At 38.5% G+C, this 20,437-nt stretch overlaps 4 protein-coding genes across 5 annotated transcripts; all 4 read left to right on the forward strand.

Moving 5' to 3' along the window:
- Window positions 1–745: 745 nt before the first annotated feature.
- LOC111446785 (beta-1,3-galactosyltransferase 7-like) lies at window positions 746–5,939 on the forward strand. The gene is made up of 11 exons (XM_023085737.1): window positions 746–1,049; window positions 1,156–1,252; window positions 1,346–1,401; window positions 1,483–1,697; window positions 1,786–1,849; window positions 3,457–3,529; window positions 3,610–3,730; window positions 3,829–3,916; window positions 4,005–4,130; window positions 5,155–5,264; window positions 5,343–5,939. Exons 1-11 carry the CDS (start codon window positions 757–759, stop codon window positions 5,489–5,491), a joined length of 1,392 nt encoding a protein of 463 aa, XP_022941505.1. The 5' UTR covers window positions 746–756; the 3' UTR covers window positions 5,492–5,939.
- A 1,228-nt stretch (window positions 5,940–7,167) lies between these two features.
- Window positions 7,168–11,018, forward strand: LOC111445826 (transmembrane protein 87A-like). The gene is made up of 5 exons (XM_023084338.1): window positions 7,168–7,475; window positions 8,302–9,238; window positions 9,329–9,424; window positions 10,351–10,487; window positions 10,562–11,018. The coding sequence occupies exons 1-5, from the start codon at window positions 7,231–7,233 to the stop codon at window positions 10,710–10,712; spliced, it is 1,566 nt and encodes a 521-aa protein (XP_022940106.1). The 5' UTR covers window positions 7,168–7,230; the 3' UTR covers window positions 10,713–11,018.
- A 1,237-nt stretch (window positions 11,019–12,255) lies between these two features.
- Window positions 12,256–18,010, forward strand: LOC111446668. Of its 2 annotated transcripts, none has more exons than XM_023085581.1 (6): window positions 12,256–12,547; window positions 12,818–13,586; window positions 13,695–14,455; window positions 14,537–14,614; window positions 16,224–16,979; window positions 17,588–18,010. In XM_023085581.1, the coding sequence occupies exons 2-6, from the start codon at window positions 13,475–13,477 to the stop codon at window positions 17,654–17,656; spliced, it is 1,776 nt and encodes a 591-aa protein (XP_022941349.1). In that variant the 5' UTR covers window positions 12,256–12,547; window positions 12,818–13,474; the 3' UTR covers window positions 17,657–18,010. The 2 variants fall into 2 exon arrangements, with proteins under 2 accessions (XP_022941349.1, XP_022941350.1); XM_023085582.1 differs by having other exon boundaries at window positions 13,343–13,586.
- Window positions 18,011–19,334: 1,324 nt separating this feature from the next.
- LOC111446418 (probable calcium-binding protein CML29) lies at window positions 19,335–19,970 on the forward strand. The gene has a single exon (XM_023085237.1). The coding sequence runs from the start codon at window positions 19,371–19,373 to the stop codon at window positions 19,842–19,844; it is 474 nt and encodes a 157-aa protein (XP_022941005.1). The 5' UTR covers window positions 19,335–19,370; the 3' UTR covers window positions 19,845–19,970.
- Window positions 19,971–20,437: the final 467 nt, after the last annotated feature.

The following is a 20,437-nucleotide window of genomic DNA, read 5'->3' on the forward strand; positions in this document are numbered from 1 at the left end:
CAGCATCTTTGCTGACACTCTTTCCTTCCTCTAATCGATATGGGACCGCCCCCAAATCCACCCCCCTTTGGGGGCGTCCTTACTAGCATACCGCCTCGTGTCTACCCCCTTCGGGAAACAACAAGAAGGCTGACACATCGTCCAGTGTCTGGCTCTAATACCATTTGTAACAACCCAAATCCACCGCTGGTAGATATTGTCCTCTTTGGGCCTTTCCTTTCAGGCTTCCTGTAAGAGACACAATTTAAAACCTTAAGGGAAAGCCCAAAGAGGACAATATCTACCAGTAGTGGATCGTTACATGTATCTTAAGAAAATTTATTGAATACCACCCAAAATAAAATTGTTCAAACTAAAGCCGACTTAATCACAAAGTTTCTATGATTGAGCCACAGAAAGATGCACATTGTTGATATATGTACTAACTTTCATTTCTTTAAGCTATCTTTAGTCATCTTATTTTTAAGAATATTCTCATTTTTTTTATTCATATATTTCTTATCTATTCGAGTGATTTTAAAATTTGTCAAAATATTTTTTAAAATTTTAAAATTTAGGAAGAAAAATACTAAATTACTATTTAAAAAGTCCACCATAGTTGGAAAAACAATATTCGTAGGTTGTCTTAAAAATCTCAACTTGTCGGAAAGCGGAAGCACGATTGGGCAACGACCTTCCTTTTTAGTCAAAGATTAGTAAACAATCGAAAGTTAATCAATTCAATTTAGAAACCGATTAACAGACAGGTTTATAATAATGCTTCTGAAACCGCGCTGCGCGATTAATCAAACCCCCAAATCCCCATTCGTTTCATCCTTACGCCGCCTTCATCCTCTGACTTCCATAAAAAACGCGCCCAATTTATTCATAAACAATCCCAATTTCATTCACCTTTCGTCTTCCTCCTGGTGGGTCGTCTGTCTTTTGAGAGATTCCCCATTTCACAGAGGAAAAAAGATGAAGAATCGTGGCTTTAGAAAGATCTCCATCGCATGGTTTCCTTTCTTTTGTTTCCCCTTCTTCCTTCTCGGTATGCTCGTCACAAACAGGTTTCCAATTTCGCCTCTCGATTTCTCCTCTTGATTTCATGCGATTCTGTGTTTTTGTGGGTTTGATCGATGATCGGGGTTTTTCGATTTCTGGGTTATGTTGCAGGATATGGTCAGTGCCTGAATCCAATGGTCAGGTCATTTCTCGGCATCGCCATGAGCAGGAGCTTCAAATCGTCTCTGAAGATAACCCTATTAAGATGGTGAGTGTTTGCATCTGATTGCCTTACTTATACGACTGATTGATTCCATTGCGCATTTGAGTATGATTTTCTGTTTCTTGGAAAAATTTTAAGCCAGCGGAGAAGAGGGATATGATGACCGAAGTTTATAGAACTAACGAAGCAATCAAGTTAGTGCAGCTTGTTCTTTGTTTTTCCAGTTTCGTTGGAACAAATTAGTTCCCTTATTTGAAATTTCTGGATGTGTACAGATCTTTAGACAAGAAAATTACAATGCTTAACATGGATTTAGTAGAGGCTAGGAATTCTCGTGAGGTGCACTCCTCTGAGAATTACACCCCTTCTGTTGAATCTTCTGTTCAAGACAACCTGCCAAAGAAGAAGATGTTAATGGTGATTGGGATAAACACCGCGTTTAGTAGTCGAAGGCGTCGAGATTCTGTTAGAGAGACATGGATGCCTCGAGGTATTTAGGTTCCCCACACTGTTGTTATGTCTCATTTTGATTAGTTTACGTTGTTTTTCTGCTAAAACATGGTTTGATGTTTGGTCAGGTGAAAAGTTGTTCCAGTTGGAGCGAGAGAAAGGGATTGTCGTTCGGTTTATGATTGGCCATAGGTATAATTGCGTCTCTTGTGGGTTATTGGCTGTAGCTAACTGTTTGAAATTAGATGCTGGTGATGATGGAGTCGCTTTCCATAATGATGGGGCTCTCTTTTTTCAACCGGATGGTCCTAATGAATGAAATAGACATTTAAAGAATAGGGTATTAGAGTTTTTGTTGGTCAAATTTCTCTCTGAGAGCCTTTCATTGTCATGCTGTGGATTGTTTCAAAGCTTGACAATTAAAGTGGGTTTGTGATGACTTTTTGAGATTGTTTTTAAAGCCATTTTAGAGTGTTTAGCGTTTCAAAACTATTCTTTGCTATTTAACCTAACATAATGGAGTGTGGTGGAAGCTGTGGCCTGTCTGTCCACACCATAAGATGGTCCAACATAGGACATACGTTTCTTATCAATAAGACTTCAAGGTTCTCTGTTTTACAATCATAATCATACGGAGAGTTTGTGGATTGCTTTCTTGTAATGGCCCATGCCCACCACTAGCTGATATTTTCCGCTTTGGCCCGTTATGTATCGCCGTCAGGCTTACAGTTTTAAAACGCGTCTGTTAGGGAGAGGTTTCCACGTCCTTATAATGAATTGGTTTGTTTCCCTTTTTAGCCGATGTGGGATCTCACAATCCACCCCCCTTGGGTGTCCAGCGTCCTCGCTGGCATACTGCCCGGTGTTTAGCTCTAATACCATTTGTAACAGTCTATGCCCACCGTTAACAGATATTGTTCGTTTTGGTCCGTTACGTATAGGCGTCAACCTCATGGTTTTAAAACGCATTTGTTAGAGAGAGGTTTCTACACCTTTATAAGGAATGTTTTGTTCCCCTCTCCAACCGATGTGGGATTTCATAATCCCCTCCTCTTAGGGGCCCAGCGTCCTTGTGTCTGGCTATGATACCGTTTATAACAGTCCATGTCCACCGCTAGCAGATATTGTCTACTTTGGCCCGTTACGTATCATTGTCAACCTCACGGTTTTAAAACGCGTCTATTAAGGAGAGGTTTCCACACCCTTATCAGGAATGCTTTGTTTCCCTCTCCAACCGATGTGGGATCTCACAATCCACTCCCCTTGGGCGCCCAGCGTCCTCGTTGGCACACTGTTCGGTGTTTGGCTCTGATATCATTTGTAACAACCCATGCCAACCCTAGCAGATATGACCCGTTACGTATCGCCGTCAGCCTTATGGTTTTAAAACGTGTCTGTTAGGCAGAGGTTTCCACACCCTTATAAGGAATGTTTTGTTCCCTTCTTCAATCGACGTGGGATCTCATATTTCTCTAGCTGAAACTGGATTGTGTTAATGGATGGGCAAAACAAGTTCTTTATTGGCCCCTTTTAGCAAAAGCAGCCGCTACTATTAATCTGTCAGCTTTCTCCTTTCACTTGTAAAAAAGGAACACTAGACTTTCCGGATTGTGATTACCATACTGTTATATTCTCCTAGTTGTGTTATTCTAGCATTTTCTCCCTTTAACTGTACACTCCCACCTCAGCCTCCCATCATCCTTTTATATTCATGCAGTTAATCCCGACGTATTATGTAACTTTTGATTTTGCTTCCTTATTTTCAATGGAACTAACCTCGTCGATCTTCGCATGATTAGCGCAACGTCCAACAGCATTTTAGATCGTGCTATTGATTCTGAAGATTCACTGCACAAAGATTTCCTTAGACTGGTAAGACAATCTAAATGGATTTATTATCATATAAAAGAATGATTAGACATTCAGCTTGTAAACTGAATCATGATGTGCAGGAGCATATTGAAGGGTACCACGAATTGTCTGCAAAAACAAAAGCCTTCTTTTCCACTGCCGTTTCTATATGGGATGCTGACTTCTATGTTAAGATAGATGACGATGTCCATGTGAATTTAGGTACGTTTCACGTCGTTAAGTTGCTATCTCTTCTACGTATGTGAAAGCTAAAAATAGATTTATCACGATCGCGTTTCTTATAATTCTTCCCCATACAGGGATGCTAGCTACCACTCTGGCTTACCACCGGTCAAAGCCCAGAGTCTATATTGGGTGCATGAAATCTGGACCTGTTCTATCTTCAAAGTAATTTTCATGGACTGTTTATCATGTTTATTGAGAGTGGAGGATTTGTAATAATATGCTTTCTTTTTGTTTATTTATTTGATCATAGGGCTGTCAAATACCATGAACCTGAATTCTGGAAATTTGGAGAGGAGGGAAATAAGTACTTCAGACATGCAACTGGACAGATTTATGCAATCTCAAAGGATCTAGCCAACTACATTGCGAATAATCAGTAAGCTTATAGCTTTCCTGTGTACAATTAGAGTACATAAAGTAAACACATCATCATAGCTTGTGTAAGTTTCTTAATATATATGAAGTTGTTCATATAAATTTGTCTAAATGGATCGAATATGAACTGAATCAAAAGAAAATGTTATGTTCTTTGATGTATATGGGAAGTTTTTCTTAGTTGATGAGCTTGCAGCTCTTTTTTACGTTTTAATGGTGAGGTCTCACATTGGTTGGAGAGGGGAATAGAGTATTCGTTATAAGGATGTGGAAACCTCTCCCTAGTAGATGTGTTTTAAAACCGTGAGGTTGACGGCGATACCGTTGGCCAAAGTAGACAATATCTGCTAGTGGTGGGCTTGAGTTGTTACAAATGGTATCAGAGCTAGACACCAGACGGTGTGCCAGTGAGGACGTTGGGCCCCCAAGGGGGGTGGATTGTGAGATCCCACATCTGTTGGGAAGAGGAACGAAAACTTCTTATAAGGGTGTGAAAACTTCTCCCTAGTAGACGCTTTTTAAAACTGTGAGGCTGGTGATGATACGTTACAGGCCAAAGTGAACAATATCTACTAGCGGTGGACTTGCACTGTTATAAATGGTATCAGAGCCAGACACGGGGCAGTGTGCCAGTGAGGACACTGGGCCCCAATGGGGGTGGATTATGAGATCCTACATTGGTTGGGGAGGATGAAACATTCTTTATAACGGTGTGGAAACCTCTCCCTTGTAGACGCGTTTTAAAACTGTGAGGTTGACAACGAAACGTAACGGACCAAAGCGGACAATATTTGTTAACGGTAGCCTTGGGCTATTATGTTATCTTACAAGTTATAGACGGTAGATTTTACTTGTTTATTACTAATGGAATGGTAAATGAGCTCAGCCTCGTGTTAACACTAAACGTTTATGACTTTTGGCAAGTTATATATATCCTCCACCTCTCTTTTAGGAAGAAATATGTATGTGATCTTTGTATCAGATTCTTAATGATGGGATTTCAAAATCTAAACTTGTGGATGCAGGCTAATTCTGCACAAATATGCTAACGAAGACGTGTCGCTCGGTGCTTGGTTAATTGGGCTTGAAGTCGAGCACATAGATGACCGCAATATGTGCTGCGGGACTCCACCTGGTAACGTTTTCATCAGATGAACCTGATCATAGCATAGTTTCATCTTGGTCTTTCTCTAAAGACATAAAATGTTTGCAGATTGCGAGTGGAAGGCACAGGCAGGAAACATGTGCGTTGCATCATTCGACTGGAGTTGCAGTGGAATATGCAAATCTGTGGAGAGGATCAAGAATGTCCATGAAAAGTGTGGTGAAGGGAGTGCGGCTGTGTGGAGTGCCTTAATCTAGCTCAACGCTTCTCTTTGTCTTGGATTTTTGATATCATTCAGCTGTGATCAGACACAAGCTGGACACTGTTTGGGAGTTCAACTGGCTACGAAACGTTATCTCGGAACACTGCACGTAAAACCTCGAAAGAAGTAACGTATGAGCGTGCAGTGGTGGAATGCATTCGTCGAAAAAAAAGTAGTTTCTACCACAAAACTTCCGGTTTTGTTCGTGCGAATCAGATTCATTTATACCTCTGTTTGTTGCTTGATCATAGGATTTAGGTTATACAGCCACAGTGTATTGTGTAATTTAGGCTGAGTTCTTATGTTGGATGTGTTGGACTCTGTTTATTTATGTCATTTCTTTGTATAGTGTAAAGAGAATGATTGTTTCTATTGGAAGTGATCATACTTTCTGTAGTCTGGAGCTGGTCGATGATATATGTATTAAGGAGCTGCGTTCTTTTCAAGCTGATGAAACTTTTAGCATCGCGAATCATGAGAATACAGCTACCTTCCTGGAAATCGAGTTCCACAAGGCCGACATCGACATCGGCGTTGGCAGCGACATGGCCTGTAAGATTGTAACACCAATATCTGGCACACTCTCGTGATAGTAAACAGCTTGAGAAACTGGCAACTTGGAATCAATGTGGTTGATTGGGGAGGAGAACAAAATACCCTTTAAGGGTGTGGAAACCTTCCTCTAACAGACGCGTTTTAAAGCCTCGAGGGGAAGCTCGAAAGAGAAAGGCCAAAGAGGACAATTTACGCGTTTTAAAGCCTTGAGGGGAAGCCCGAAAGAGAAAGGCCAAAGAGGACAATTTTCGCTAGCGGTGGATCTGAGTCGTTACAAATGGTATAAGAGTCAAACACCAGACGATGTGTCAACCTTCTCGCTGTTCCCCGAAAGGGGTAGACATGAGGCGATGTACCAGTAAGGATGTTGGGCCCAAAGGAAGGGGGGTGGATTTGGAGGGAGTCCCACATCGATCGAAGAAATGAATGAGTGCCAGCGAGGACGCTGGGCCCGAAAGGGGGTGGATTGTGATATCCCATATTAGTTGGGGAGGAGAACAAAGGGGGAAGCCCAAAAGGGAAAATCAAAAGAGGACAATATCCACTAGCGGTGGATCTAGGTCACTACAAGTAATGCATTCAATCCATCCCTTCTACCGGGGTTGAAACCTCGGGCATCGAATCAGACTATGGTTCGACATCGTCTCTGTCTCTCCTCGACAAACAAGAAGAAGAAAGCCTGAAAGGGAAAGCCAAAAGAGGACAATATTCGCTAGCGGTGGATCTGGGTCACTACAAATAATGCTATTCAATCCATCACTTCTGCCGGGGCCGAAACCTCGGGCATCGAATCAGACTGTGGTTCAACATCATCCCTGTCTCTCCTCGGACAAACAAGAAGAAGAAGAGTTCCGCGGGAAAAATATAAACTCTAAACACAAATTTAGTTCCTATAATTTAAAAAAATTAAATTTTAGTGTGTATAATTAAATAAAACTTCGAAATCGTCTATATTATAGGAATTTCTTTGGGACAAATTTTATCATTTTAAATCAGAAAATTAAATTTTAATTTTTTTCAAATCTACCAAAATTTAATTTAACCAACGTCTGGTGGAAGACAATAAATTACTATATATATATATATATATTTATTTATTTATTTATTTAGTCCATTCTAACGCCGATCCCTCTTTTTGTCTCTGTCTCTATTTCTTGTTTTTCTGTTTGATCCGTCGCCATGAATATCTTGACACAGAGATCTCTTGCTGTTTCAAATCCTTTATTCATTTTGTATGCTTGGTTCATACTCTTACAGTCACTCACACTGAATCTAGCCAATGCATCAATCCATTTCTACGACAAAGAAGCTTTCATTGATGTCGGTAACTCTTTCCTTCTCTCCGGCGGCAGTGAAGGTCTTGCGGCGTCTCTCGCGGCTAATTCCGATACGCCTTCTGTCCGCAATGTCCAATCTTCGATCCAGTACTCTTCATAACTCTTTGGATGTCTTGATTTTGATTCATGTGCTTCTTTTGCGAGTCCGTGTGGATAAGTTTTGTTGAAGGTGTCCTTGAAATGGAGCTGTAATTGCGTTTTAATTTCGTTATACTTGAGCTGGATCTGTGTTCATTTTGTTATATTGGGGGTAACATTTGGCTTTAAAACATGATTCATTGGCGAGATAGAAAATGAAGAACAATATCTTTCCATTGAAGAATTTCGTTTTGTTTAAAGATCATATTTGATTAGAAAATTTGTTTTGAACAACTTGGCTAGTAACTCTGTTTCTTGTTTCTAAAGATCATATTGACCTATCTGCACGCATCGTCGAGAATGCTTTGAAGGATTTAATTATTCACAGAAACTGGTTTTTGTAAAATTTATGCCCTGCTGTAGCTCACTGAATGTTTATAATCTGTATGTATATATGTATGTATTCTTCTCTCAGTACATGAAATGATATGAACCAAGAGACATCAATCATACAATATGCTTCAATGTAGCATGAATTGAAACATCTTTTGATTATTTTGATAACCTTTTCTCCACATCTTCATTGTTACACTTTATGGCCATAATTAGCCATTATGTAAATGTAACCGAAATTAAATAAAAAGTCTTAAAACACAATAACTCTAAATTATAACCCACCCAAAATTTACAACAATCAAACTTTATTCTTCTTCAATGTAGCATGAATTGAAACATCTTTTGATTATTTTGATAACCTTTTCTCCACATCTTCATTGAAGCATATTGTATGATTGATGTCTCTTGGTTCATATCATGAAATTTACAAATGGGACAGATTTTATAATATCACCTTTTGGAGGAGCAAAGCTGCTGCCGACCAACATACAGACATGGAGCATAGCACTGGATTGATACAAGTTATCATCTTTGAGGCTGCTGATCGCGATAACATTGGTGGTTCGGCTTATGGTGGGCAGAGAGCTGTATGTTGCACTCCAGATCTTGCCAAGTTTGAAGGATGTAAGCAAGGGGAAGTCATTAAAAGACCTTCTTCATCAGATATTAACTGGCCTGTTGTTGTAAATGTGCAGTTCAGTGGTAACTATCTTCACACTCGCATGGAAGATATGGAGGTTTCCATTACAAAAACTGGAATGTATAACTTGTTCTTTGTAACATGTGATCCAAACCTCAAAGGATTGGTGATGAGTGGGAGAACAAAGTGGAAAAATCCCCATGGCTATTTACCAGGACGGATGTTCTCTTTAATGAGATTTTATGTATGTATGTCCGTTGCATATTTATTGCTTATTGTCATTTGGCTATCTCAGTATGTGAGGTTCTGGAGAGATATTCTGCAACTTCAGCATTGCATCACAGTCATCGTTGCGCTCGGATTATTTGAGATGGTCCTGTGGTACTTTGAGTATGTAAACTTTAACGATACCGGAATTAGGCCAGTCGTAATCACAACATGGGTGGTGACTGTGGCTGCTGTAAGGAAAACTGTTACACGGCTTCTTATACTGTCAATTGCCATGGGTTATGGTGTCGTTCGGCCCACTCTTGGTGGTCTTACCTCAAAGGTTCTTCTTCTAGGGATTACTTACTTTTTGGCATCTGAGTTATTGGATATTACAGAGTATGTTGGGATTATAAATGATGTTTCTGGAAGAGCAAGACTGTTGCTAGTCCTCCCTGATGCGTTCCTAGATGCATTTTTAATATTGTGGATTTTTACTTCCCTTTCAAGGACGTTGGAGCAGCTACAGGTATTGCTTTCCTGTTCCTGATATCCGCCAAGTTTAACAGCATGGATCCTCTCATTAGATAATCTTGTTTTTTTTCTTCTTTTCTTTCAGATGAAGAGGAGCTCTGTTAAGTTGGAAATATATAGGAAGTTCTCAAATGCTTTGGTGGCCACTGTCATTGCTTCTGTTGCTTGGATTGGATATGAGGTATGACTTCAAACTCTTTACACAATTTGTTCCTTTATCCATGCAGACATCTATAGTGCCAACCTAATGCTTTACCAAATGAAAAACAAAATATAAAAACGGGATATTGAAGTTAGTGTGAGATCCCACATTGGTTGGAGAGGGGAACGAAGCATTACTCACAAGGGTGTGGAAACCTCTCCCTAGTGACACGTTTTAAAATCGTGAGGCTGACAGTGATACGTAATGGGCCAAAGCGGACAATATATGCTAGCGGTGGGCTTGGGCCATTACAAATGGTATAAGAGCCAGACACCGGGAGATGTGCCAGCGAGGACGTTGAGCCCTCGAGATCCCATATCGGTTGGAGAGGGGAACGAAACATTTCTTACAAAGGTGTGGAAACCTCTCCCCAACTGACGCGTTTTAAAATTGTGAGGCTGATGGTGATATGTAACGGACCAACGCGGACAATATATGTTAGCAGTGGGCTTGGGCCGTTACAAATGGTATAAGAGCCAAACACCGGGCGTTGTGCCAATGAGGACGCTGAGCTCCCAAGGAGGATGGATTGTGAGATCCCATGTTGGTTGGAGAGAGGAACGAAACATTCCTCGTAAGGGTGTGGAAACCTCTCCTTAGCAGACGTGTTTGAAAACCGTGAGGCTGACGGCGATACGTAATGAACCAAAGTAGACAATATCTTATAGCGGTAAACTTAGGTTGTTACAATTAGTGCTTGAGTCTTCTAGCTGATGCATGCTGTGCAGTAATTGGTGTATAATTATGGAAAGTTTTCTCCAGGGTTACTAATAGAGTTCAAATTGCACAATGAAATCTACATGAACCTCATTGTTTTAGGGACTCTTGCCCACCGTGTCTTCTAGTTATTATTTTAGTGCTGTCTTGTACAGCAATGTTTCATGATAAGCTTTTGCATATGGTAGGTCTACTTCAAGGCGACAGATCCCTTTAATGAAAGGTGGCAGAGTGCTTGGATCATAACTGCTTTTTGGAACATTCTTGCATTTGCTTTATTATGCGTTATCTGCTATCTCTGGGCTCCATCACAAAGTTCTCAACGGTGTGTTCTATACTTTCCAATGTTTTACCACTTTCTGTCACCCTAATCCTAAGTTTTAACAATCATGAACCAAGGTATGCTTACTCTGATGAAATCGGAGCTCAATCTGATGATGAAGAAGCTCAATCCCTAAACCGAGCAAAGCCAGAGAGTGAACTTAGTTTTGCGAACCAAGCGCAGAACGTCGACGAAGACGATGACAGGGAAGCGGATAAAGGAGAATGATCAGTAACCTTTGATTCATTCCTTTTGTTTTGATCTGCAGTAAGTCCAGTTCATGGGAGTCCTCGCCTAGATCACCCAATACTCAATGGAAGTGTTAACTGGATATTGAGGGCTCGCCCTGCAACATGGCAGCACAAAGAAGAGTGTGTATATTGAGATGAACTTTCTGTATTCTTTTTTACCCCATTATCTTCATTTGTTTTGTAAAGTCTTATTTGCATATATATATATATATATATATTCTTTGAATTATTAGTATATTTTAAAAACTAGAAATTTATTCTCATCATTTGTTAAATTTATTATAAATAACTAATTTTTAAAGTTTCATTTTGATCTTTCAAATTCTTATCATGATTCATTTGGATGTTATGGTCAATTCATTTGACTCGATGTCAGTGTCCTGGTCATGTCTATTCAGGACGTCTTGTCTCTAGTTGCATATATGTGATATATTCAACCCTTTTTACTTCCTTTCGGGTTATATGATTTGGCTCTTGCTATACTTGAATTGTCTGTACTAAAAGAACTAAATAGTCATCAAACCTACCCCGATCAAATATTATAATAGCTCTTGTCTACGTGTTTTCAATGCAATCGACTTTAACCATGCACATTTTTCAAACACATTTTCTCTCAAAATATAACCATTCGAGATTGGACCATGCATATGAATTATTCGCGAAGTTTGATTTTTACCTGATGGCTCGTTCATTGATTAAAACAAGCGTCGCATAATTGTTGTGTCATTACTAAAATGCGATTGTGACACTAGACAAAATAAAGCATTGGGTGGGTAAGCAAAAGAAACGACATGTTCATGAGTTTTGAGAATGCTACGAAATTGTGAAACACGTGCATGACTGTAATTATAATTCGACTGTAATTATAATTCTTAAAGACTTGATGGGATGCACGGTAGATTTTGTTTGAGATGTTAACTAGGATTTTTTTTTTTTATGAAGCCAGTATATCGGATTTCATAAATGCTTTTGGACTAAATTTATTATTTAACTAATTTTTTTTTAAAAGATAGAATTTAACAATTTTTTTCCAAAATTTTATGAGTTTTAAAATTATGACATTAATTGGTATAAGGTTAATTGAATAAAATAAATAGATAATTCAATTTTTATAATTGTTTGAATTAAAAAAAAATATATTACTTCTTTGTTTTATAAGCTTCAACCACTTCCCAATTAATATATATATCTTTAAATTTATACTAATTTATTTTATTTTGAAATTTTATTTAAAATTTAAGGTAAATAATAAGTTGAGCTAAATTTGTGCTATTGATATCTAATATATTTAATTTTTTTAAATAATTATATCTTAATTAGATTTAATAGGAGGAGGAAATTTTTTAAATTTTAACTAAGATTTGATTAATATATTAGGAGATAAAATCATAAATACTATTTTTTTTTATCTAATTAAATTAAAATTAATAATAATAATAATAATAAAAGTAAATAAATGAATTTTAATTTTTAATAGAAAACGGATATTATTTTCTCGTGTGAAGAGTGCCGTTCTTCGCATGTTAGTATCAATTTCTTCTATTCGCCTTTTCCAATTCCTTGTTTGTTCTCGTCGTCTCTCGCATGGCGGACCAATAATCATCAACTCAATTCCCATTCCATATCAGACGATAATTCAATCCCCATTTTGCCTAAGTTCTTCCCCGATTCCTTCATTTATCTGCTCTCTTCTCCTACTCTCCAACTTTTGCGTTCTTCCCAGACGCATTGCTTCGATACAGGGTTCCATTCACCACTTATACCCACTCCTTTGCTTTCCCCTTCCTTTCAATTTCAATCACTGGGCTCAAGGTTAGTATTCTTTCTTAATCCTTCCCTCCGTGTTTCTTATTTGCTGGGATTTACTTCCGTTTATTTCGGCTATGAGATTGTTGTTTCTGATTATAGGGTGTGGATTCGAAGTTTATTTTATGTAGCATGCTCTAGGGTTTTTATTGTTTGCACTTTTGTTGTTGTTTTCTCTGATTTTGTTTACTCCTTTAAGGGTCTTCTGATTGAATTTATTGCGGCGTTTTCTAGTGTTGCGTCCGAATTCTGAGTGTTCTTCCTCTGTGAACGTAGATATAATCTCCATTCCTATTTCTACCGCCATTTTACGCTGTGATGAGGGGCTTCTGAGTTATTGACGCTGCCTTCCAATCCGTTGTTTGGGGAAGATGGGTGAGGGAAAGCGAATTGCTCTTCTTCATTCCGTTGCATTTTCTTTCAAATAGTCTTTATGCCATTGCCATAGCATTCTTTTGTCGTCAGGCTGCAATCCTTTGCAATTAATGCTTTTGGTGAAACTTCAGAGGGTTCAAGCGATATTGTCATTGTCAATTAGAATTCAGTAACAATGTCACTGTCACGCTTGGATATGTTCGGTTTCTAGTGATTACGATTTCTAATGCAGAATCGTTGTTGGAGGAGAATAAATCTGCAAGACAGGGTGGGAAGTTAGCTAGTCTGTAGATGATTGATTTTTTTTATTTAGGCTGAGTCAAATCTTTCCTTTCCATCCTTCAAACAATTGTAATACTGGCGTCCTTCCAACTAGTCTCTTGCCTAACTCTTTTATTTCATTGATGCCTCTATAAACAATTATAGCACTTTCACGATTTGCTGCGGGCATTAGAAAGGACTAGTACTTCTGCTGGCGTTGTCTTAATAACTATTTAAAGAATGTGGTTAAGGATGCGAGATGTGTTATGCTGTCATGGTTGATCATGTTTAATACTCATGATGGAAAGAAGTGAACCTACATTAGTTCCAGAGTGGCTGAGAAATTCTGGTAGTGTTTCCGGGAGTGGGAATTCAGCCCAACAATTTGCATCGCCTTCTCCTAACTCAGGTAGTTTGTAGTTTACAATATTTTGGACATCAACCTATTCCTTTTCAGTAGTCTTATTTATTTTATTTCATTATATTCAGTAATTTGTTATTATTCACTGTTTACTAGATGTTTCTTCGCAAGCTCAATACTCGAGGAGTAGAACTTCAAAGAGCATTAGCGATATAGATAAACCGCACATTGATTTATTGGATTGGTCATCTTCGTCAAGCTCAAAGAGGAGCTCTAGTCATGTCTCTGGAAAGAATGCTTACAGTAGTTTTAACAGGAATCATCGTGATAGGGACCGTGAGAAGGAGAAAGAAACTTCAAATCTTGGGGACCCTTGGGGTCATGACTTTTCTGGCCCTCTGGCAAATACATATTCCAGTAGGGCTGATAAAGGAGCTTTGCAGCGTTCCCAATCGATGATATCTAGGAAGCAAGGTGATTTATTTCCTCAAAGAGTTGCTGCTGACTCAAAAAGTGGAGGCTATAATCGTAACCCGAACATTAATGGCTTTCATTCAGGAAGTACCATTAATGGTATCACTGATAAGGCTGTTTTTGACAAGGATTTTCCATCACTTGGATCAGAAGAAAGGCAAGGAGGACCAGATGTAGGAAGAGTATCATCTCCTGGCTTGACCACATCTGTTCAGAGCTTGACTATTGGAAATTCAACTTTCATTGGTTGGGAGGGATGGACCTCAGCTCTGGCTGAGGTGCCAACTATAGTCACAGGCAGTACAGCTGCTCCATCATCTGTTCAACCGACTGTTGCTGCTAATTCTGGGTTGGGGTCTCCAAATGCAACAACTCCACGAAAGATGGCTGAAGCTTTAACACAGGCACCAACAAGAGCTCGTGCTGCGCCTCAGTCAACTGAGGTAGTTGTTTTCCTCTTAAAATTTTGTAGAACACATTTACCGCAGTTGATATAATTCCATTTTTTGTTTGTATTCTGCCAGTCACAGAGGCTCGAGGAATTGGCTATTAAGCAGTCCAGGCAATTAATCCCAGTAACGCCTTCAATGCCGAAAGTTTCTGTAAGTTTTTTCTTCAGCGACACTATTTTTATAGTTCAATATTCCCGAAATCTACCTGTTTTATGGTTCAGGCAACGGAAATCTTTATTTTTCCATATTCTTCTTTAATCTTCTGTGTCTAATATTGGTGTGTCTTATCTGCTATTCATTTGTATTAGTAAAAAAAAAAAAAAACTTTGGAGATTGAGAACTTTTAAACCCAGAAGCTTTCTTTAGGAATTATTTGCAGGTTATACTTCTTCTCATTGGTAATCTTTGGCCCACTCTGTTTTTGGAGACAAAATATGGGCAAAATATTAATAGCTAAAACGTGATGGCATCATGATATGAATGGGATATTTTCTAAAGTTAAAATCTTGATATTTTGATGGCATTGCCCCAGAGGAGCCAAATTGTTCTTATCTGTTGACTATTGGATTTACATAATTGAGCTTTCATGATCATTGGAACATGTTGGTTGCGTGGGATGTTGTTCTTCTAGTTAATGTTTGAATTAGAAAATTCAAGTAATGAAGTGAAAATAAAACTAGTTCAGGCTCACTGTTAAACATATTCGTTTATGCTCATATTTTATTGCTGATATGGAAGATCTGTAATTGTGATTGTGACAATGTCTTAGGCAATATATTCCTTCGTGAAAAATAATAATGCAAAGATTGTGAAATAATAATAGTAATAATGTTAGACGAGTTCTATAAGTGATGGAAATATGAATATCTCCGAGTTCAGCACAAGATTATAGATTCATAGACAAAGCCAAGTGAACAAGATTGAGACGCAGAAAAAAGATCTAACTCAAATGTAAGCTACTGAAAAAGATCTTTATAAGTTGGACCAAGTATTATAAAGTTTTCGGAATTGGAGCTCCATTAGCAAGCAACAACAGAGACATTTTCTCAAAGATGTGAAGGTTTTATTAAGAATATTTGAACATCAATCTATTTCTCAAAAGCGCGAGTCTTCTATAAAACAGATCAATGCCATTTTTAGCCACAATCTCACTAAACAAACTCCCTTGTCTTCTGGCTTCCTGTTCCACTACAACTTTGGCCTGTACTGCAGCTGAGGGTCCCTAGGGCCCAGAGTATCCTACCGGACCCTACAAATGTACAGTTTCCATTACCCTTTTACATTCGATCTCACTCTCCTTCAAGTGCAAAAATATGTTGCAAGTCAGCTCTCATAGTACACAACTAAGTCGTGTTGGTCCCATGTTGAATTTTTTAGCAATACTGATTGCATAATCTGAATCTCTCTGTCTTCAATTCTGATTTGGGAATCCTTTTTTTCTAGGTTCTTTTTTTAAGGGTTGAAGAGGGACAAGTTGTGTTATAAATGACATTCTTGGTTACAATGAAGCTTTCTTGATCATTTTATCAAAATAGATATGTTAATGATGAAAATAATAGAATCTTAGAGGAAAAGGTATTTATTGGAAACTCATAGTGTTGAAATATTTCTTATTCCATAATCCATATAGGAAATCTTTTCTGGCGATATAACATTCTCTGCAACGTTGTACATGTTGAAGACAATTGTTCGAATAACTGAATGTGTTGACTATAAAACTTTAAATTATCTCAGATTTGTTGCCTCATTTACTTCTCAGGTCCTTAATTCTTTTGAAAAATCTAAATCTAGAGGAGCATCCAGAACTACTGAACTGCATGTGCCTGCCAAGGGAGGCCATCAACAGCTCCCTGTTGTGCAGCATAATAGTCAATCTCTTCGAGGTGGACAAGTCAAGTCTGATTCTCCAAAGGCCTCTCATGGGAAATTCCTGGTTCTCAAACCAGTATGGGAAAATGGTGTGTTAAAAGACAGCTCAAATCCTATTAGTAATGTCAACAGTAGAGCTCCAAATTGCCAGCCTTCTGTTGCCTCTTCAGCAACACCGAAGACTTCAAGGAACAACCTGAATCCTCCATCCTCTTTGGAGCGGAAGGCGGCGGCCTTAGATCTGAAATCAGCATCCACTTTGGAAAAGAGACCCCCTTCTCAATCGCAAAGCAGGAATGATTTCTTTAATCTCATAAAGAAGAAAACTTCCGTAAATGGTTCCACTAGTCTCCAAGATTCAGGTATTTGCACATCCCCTGTCAAGGAAAAGTCGGGGATAGTTAACGAGGAAGTAGGTGGTTCTCCCGTGCAGCCTTCTACTGTTACAGATGAGTTGATTAGCAATGGCAATATCACCAAAGAGGATCAGAGGTTTTCCAAGACCGTGAATAAAAGCTTGAGTCCTAGCATAGCATTATGTACAGATGAGGAAGAGGCTGCATTTCTTCGTTCTCTTGGATGGGAAGAAAATTCAGGAGATGATGAAGCGCTTACAGAAGAGGAGATTAATGCTTTTTATGAGCAGGTAAATGGTGCTTGTTTCCTATCTTGTCATTTATATTTTTGCTTCAGCATTCCTTGGCTATCGTTGTTTGATTTCAGTGTCAGTCTTCTTATCAAAAGAGAAATTGACGCCAGTATACAGGAATGAGTATGATCTTTTCTTTTCCTGGGTTCCTGTCTTTTTAATGCTTAATTGTGTCGATAACGTGCTGGTCAATAATACGCATGGTCCTAGCTTAAACTTAAATCATGTCACTGTTGCAGCCATTATTATTATCTTTTTTTAATTGGGGGATCTGGATAATAACCATAGGCTTGACTACTTATCAACAGGACAAGTTATAAACTCAAATTTCCCTGAAGTCATGGATTCAATTCTTGTGCTCCCTAACCTAAGAAATTAAGTGATATTGGTTTCCAATGTTAAATATTGTGAGGTGCTCATTAGCTAGCTGGATATCGGACAAGACGATCAAAGGGGATATAAATACTGAAGGATCTTTACTATTTGAGGATATTTATGACTTCAGGCATATTGTTAGAGTTGAGATTGTTTTAACTCAGTTGTTTTGTTTGTTGTATTTATACAACATTATCCGAGCACTTAAGACTACAATTGTTTTGTTGCAGTACATGAAAATGAAGCCGTCATTGAAGCCGATCAGATGCAAGTTACCAGAACCCTCCAATGCTGTCTGAATACTACAAATCTTTCATGTGGGATCCTTTTTGTCAGTTTAGAGTCATAAAAGGAAAAAAAAAAAAATTGAGAATGTTGGGCAGGAAGCAGAGAGTGAGTGTTGGTGTTGGTGTTGGTTTGGCGAAGTGCAATAAGTGATAGGTTACAAGTCGTCTCTGCTTTCTTACAACTGATTTTGTTTGGTTTTTTGAGTAGAACAATCGGAAAAAGGGTTGGATAGGCAATGTGCTCTTTGTTTGCAGTTGCAGCTGAAGATGGCACTGCAATTTGCATCTTTTCGGTATTTTCGCCCTTTTGTTACTCTTTAAATTGATCTTATAAGATGGCCTGCTTTGCTTTTCATAGGAAAAAAAGATTAATTTTTATCTCTTCATTATTGTCTTTGTTTCCTTCATGTGGTTAATTTACAATATTACCAATAGGAATTAGGCTTAGTTTTTTTCTTTTTTTCTTGTGTTTATTCTTTTTCTAATTGGTGATAAAGGGATTTTTTTTTTTTAAAAAAAAAATTGTTGACCTGGGCTAAGGAACAGGGTTGACCATGCCCCATCCCTTGTCATAATCGCCCTCTTCTTGGCATAGGATTTGGCGATTGTGTGGTATTCACTCTCAGCACTGAGTGAGTCAAGCTAACTTAGTTGGATTGCGTCTCCTACGGTCGGATAATGTGTATTCTCACACCTTTGGCCCCGATTTGAGAAGAAGGTTTTATAAAATGAGGACAGATAGATTTTGAAAGAAGGTTGAGAGAGATTGAAAACAATGTTATATGACACACAAGTAAAAGACAACACAACGGTTTAAATAGCATATAACTTTTCGAGAGAATTTGACAACTAGTTGTATCCCCTATAGTACATTTTGAGGCGATTCAAGTTAGGCAGCGATTCAAGTTAGGCAGGTCTAGACGTGATTTCACGTCATACAAAATCTAGGTAGAAGGAGTTGACGACTAGTCTCATTCCCACATAATACATTTTGAGACGATTCAGGTTTGGTAGGCCTAAACAAGTTGATGACTGGTCACATCCTCTATAATCATGTCTAGAGTTGACAATTGGTCACATCCTCTATAATTATGTTTACAGTTGACAATTGGTCACATCCTCTATAATTATGTCTACAGTTGACGACGGGTCACATCCCCTATAATCATGTCTACCAGGTGTAGACGTGATTTTGCCGTCATACATTTGGAAAAAGCAAGAAGGAAATTATACATCATGAAAGCAATAAATCTGCCAAAACGTCATACACTTAGAAAAAACAAGAAAGAAATTATACATCACGAAAGGAAAGGAAAGTGATAAAGGCAGTGGTTTCAGCATGTAACAGGCATGCAGCCATAAACAACACGATTTAGACAAACATACACATTGCAAGCCTAAGTGTCGGCCGTCTCAATAAACAGATGGTCACCAAACTATACACGTAAATGTAATCATTTAATTTGAAAGCTATATACTTTCTGTTTAACCAAACAAATTCACCGGAAGCTCCTATTCCCAGGCATCTGCTTCATCAGATACTCCGCGTTAGAATCATGTGCTAACTTTAATGAATAAATTGATGCGCACAGTTTGAGGTAGGCTGGAATCTCATTCCCCTAAAGTGGCTAAATAATTGATCCCAACCCCCTTTTTCTCTTCACTTCACCTATTTATAAATACACCCCTTCCCATGCCTTCCAATACACACATCTAGACACAAACCATGGCTCAACAACCATCTCTCTCCGCCGAGACCGACAGCCTAAGCCACATCTTCAGCCTCATAGAAGCATTCCGAGCATTCGATGCCGACAACGACGGTTTGATCTCAGCAGCGGAGGTCGGGGGGATCATGGGCTCGCTCGGGTACAACCTGAGCGAGCAGGACGTGAACGTGATGATGGAGGAGGGCGACGTCGACCGAGATGGGCTGCTGAGCATGGGGGAGTTCTTGGAGATGAGTGCAAGGAGTGTGGAAGTTGGGGAGGTGGGGAGGTATTTGAAGGTTGCCTTTGAGGCTCTAAATGCTGATGGGGATGATCTTGTGAGTGGGGAAGAGCTTTATGAAGTGTTTGTGAATTTGGGATTGGATGTTTCATTGGAGGATTGCATGGCTATTGTGGCTTCTATGGATGGTGATGGAGATGGAGCTGTTTTTCTTGAGGATTTGAAACTTATTGTTAATTCTCTTGATTGATTTACTCCTTATCTCTTGCTTTTATGTCTTACTTCCAAATTTTAGTTTAAGTTCTTCTGTAATTCCCGTTGCAATATTTAACTTTCTTTCGTATCAATAAATTTATGTTCGTGTAAATTGTTGTTAGACGATCAGATATACTTCTTTTTTCCTTGGATATCACACACTACTTAATTTGAGGAGTGAAAGTTAAGGAGATTGCCCGTGATTTTTCTTTTAAATACTCATCGATGTATGTCATTTTTACAGATAATAAAACAACAAAGAGAATTGAAAAACATAACTGCCTAAAGTTTCTCCATCGGTGATTTCTTCCTGTAAATACTCCTTTACACGATTTCATACCTGACTTTTTATGATTAGATTATGAACTTCAATGCGAAGTTGATCAACTTTTTACATACTTTGATTGATTGTTGATGTTTTGTTATTCAAAATGTTAGAAATTACAAGGTTTGAAGTTGAAATTAATATTCCTTATCCTAGCATAGCTTTTGGAGGGTTCTCATTCCTTTAACTAAGGAATTAGATTCAAACAAGTCAAAACAATAATGACATATAATCTATAGTAATTGTTCGACTTCATAGCTTAC

This window comes from Cucurbita moschata, unplaced genomic scaffold, assembly GCF_002738365.1.
Source record: "Cucurbita moschata cultivar Rifu unplaced genomic scaffold, Cmos_1.0 Cmo_Scf00008, whole genome shotgun sequence".
NCBI lineage: Eukaryota > Viridiplantae > Streptophyta > Magnoliopsida > Cucurbitales > Cucurbitaceae > Cucurbita > Cucurbita moschata.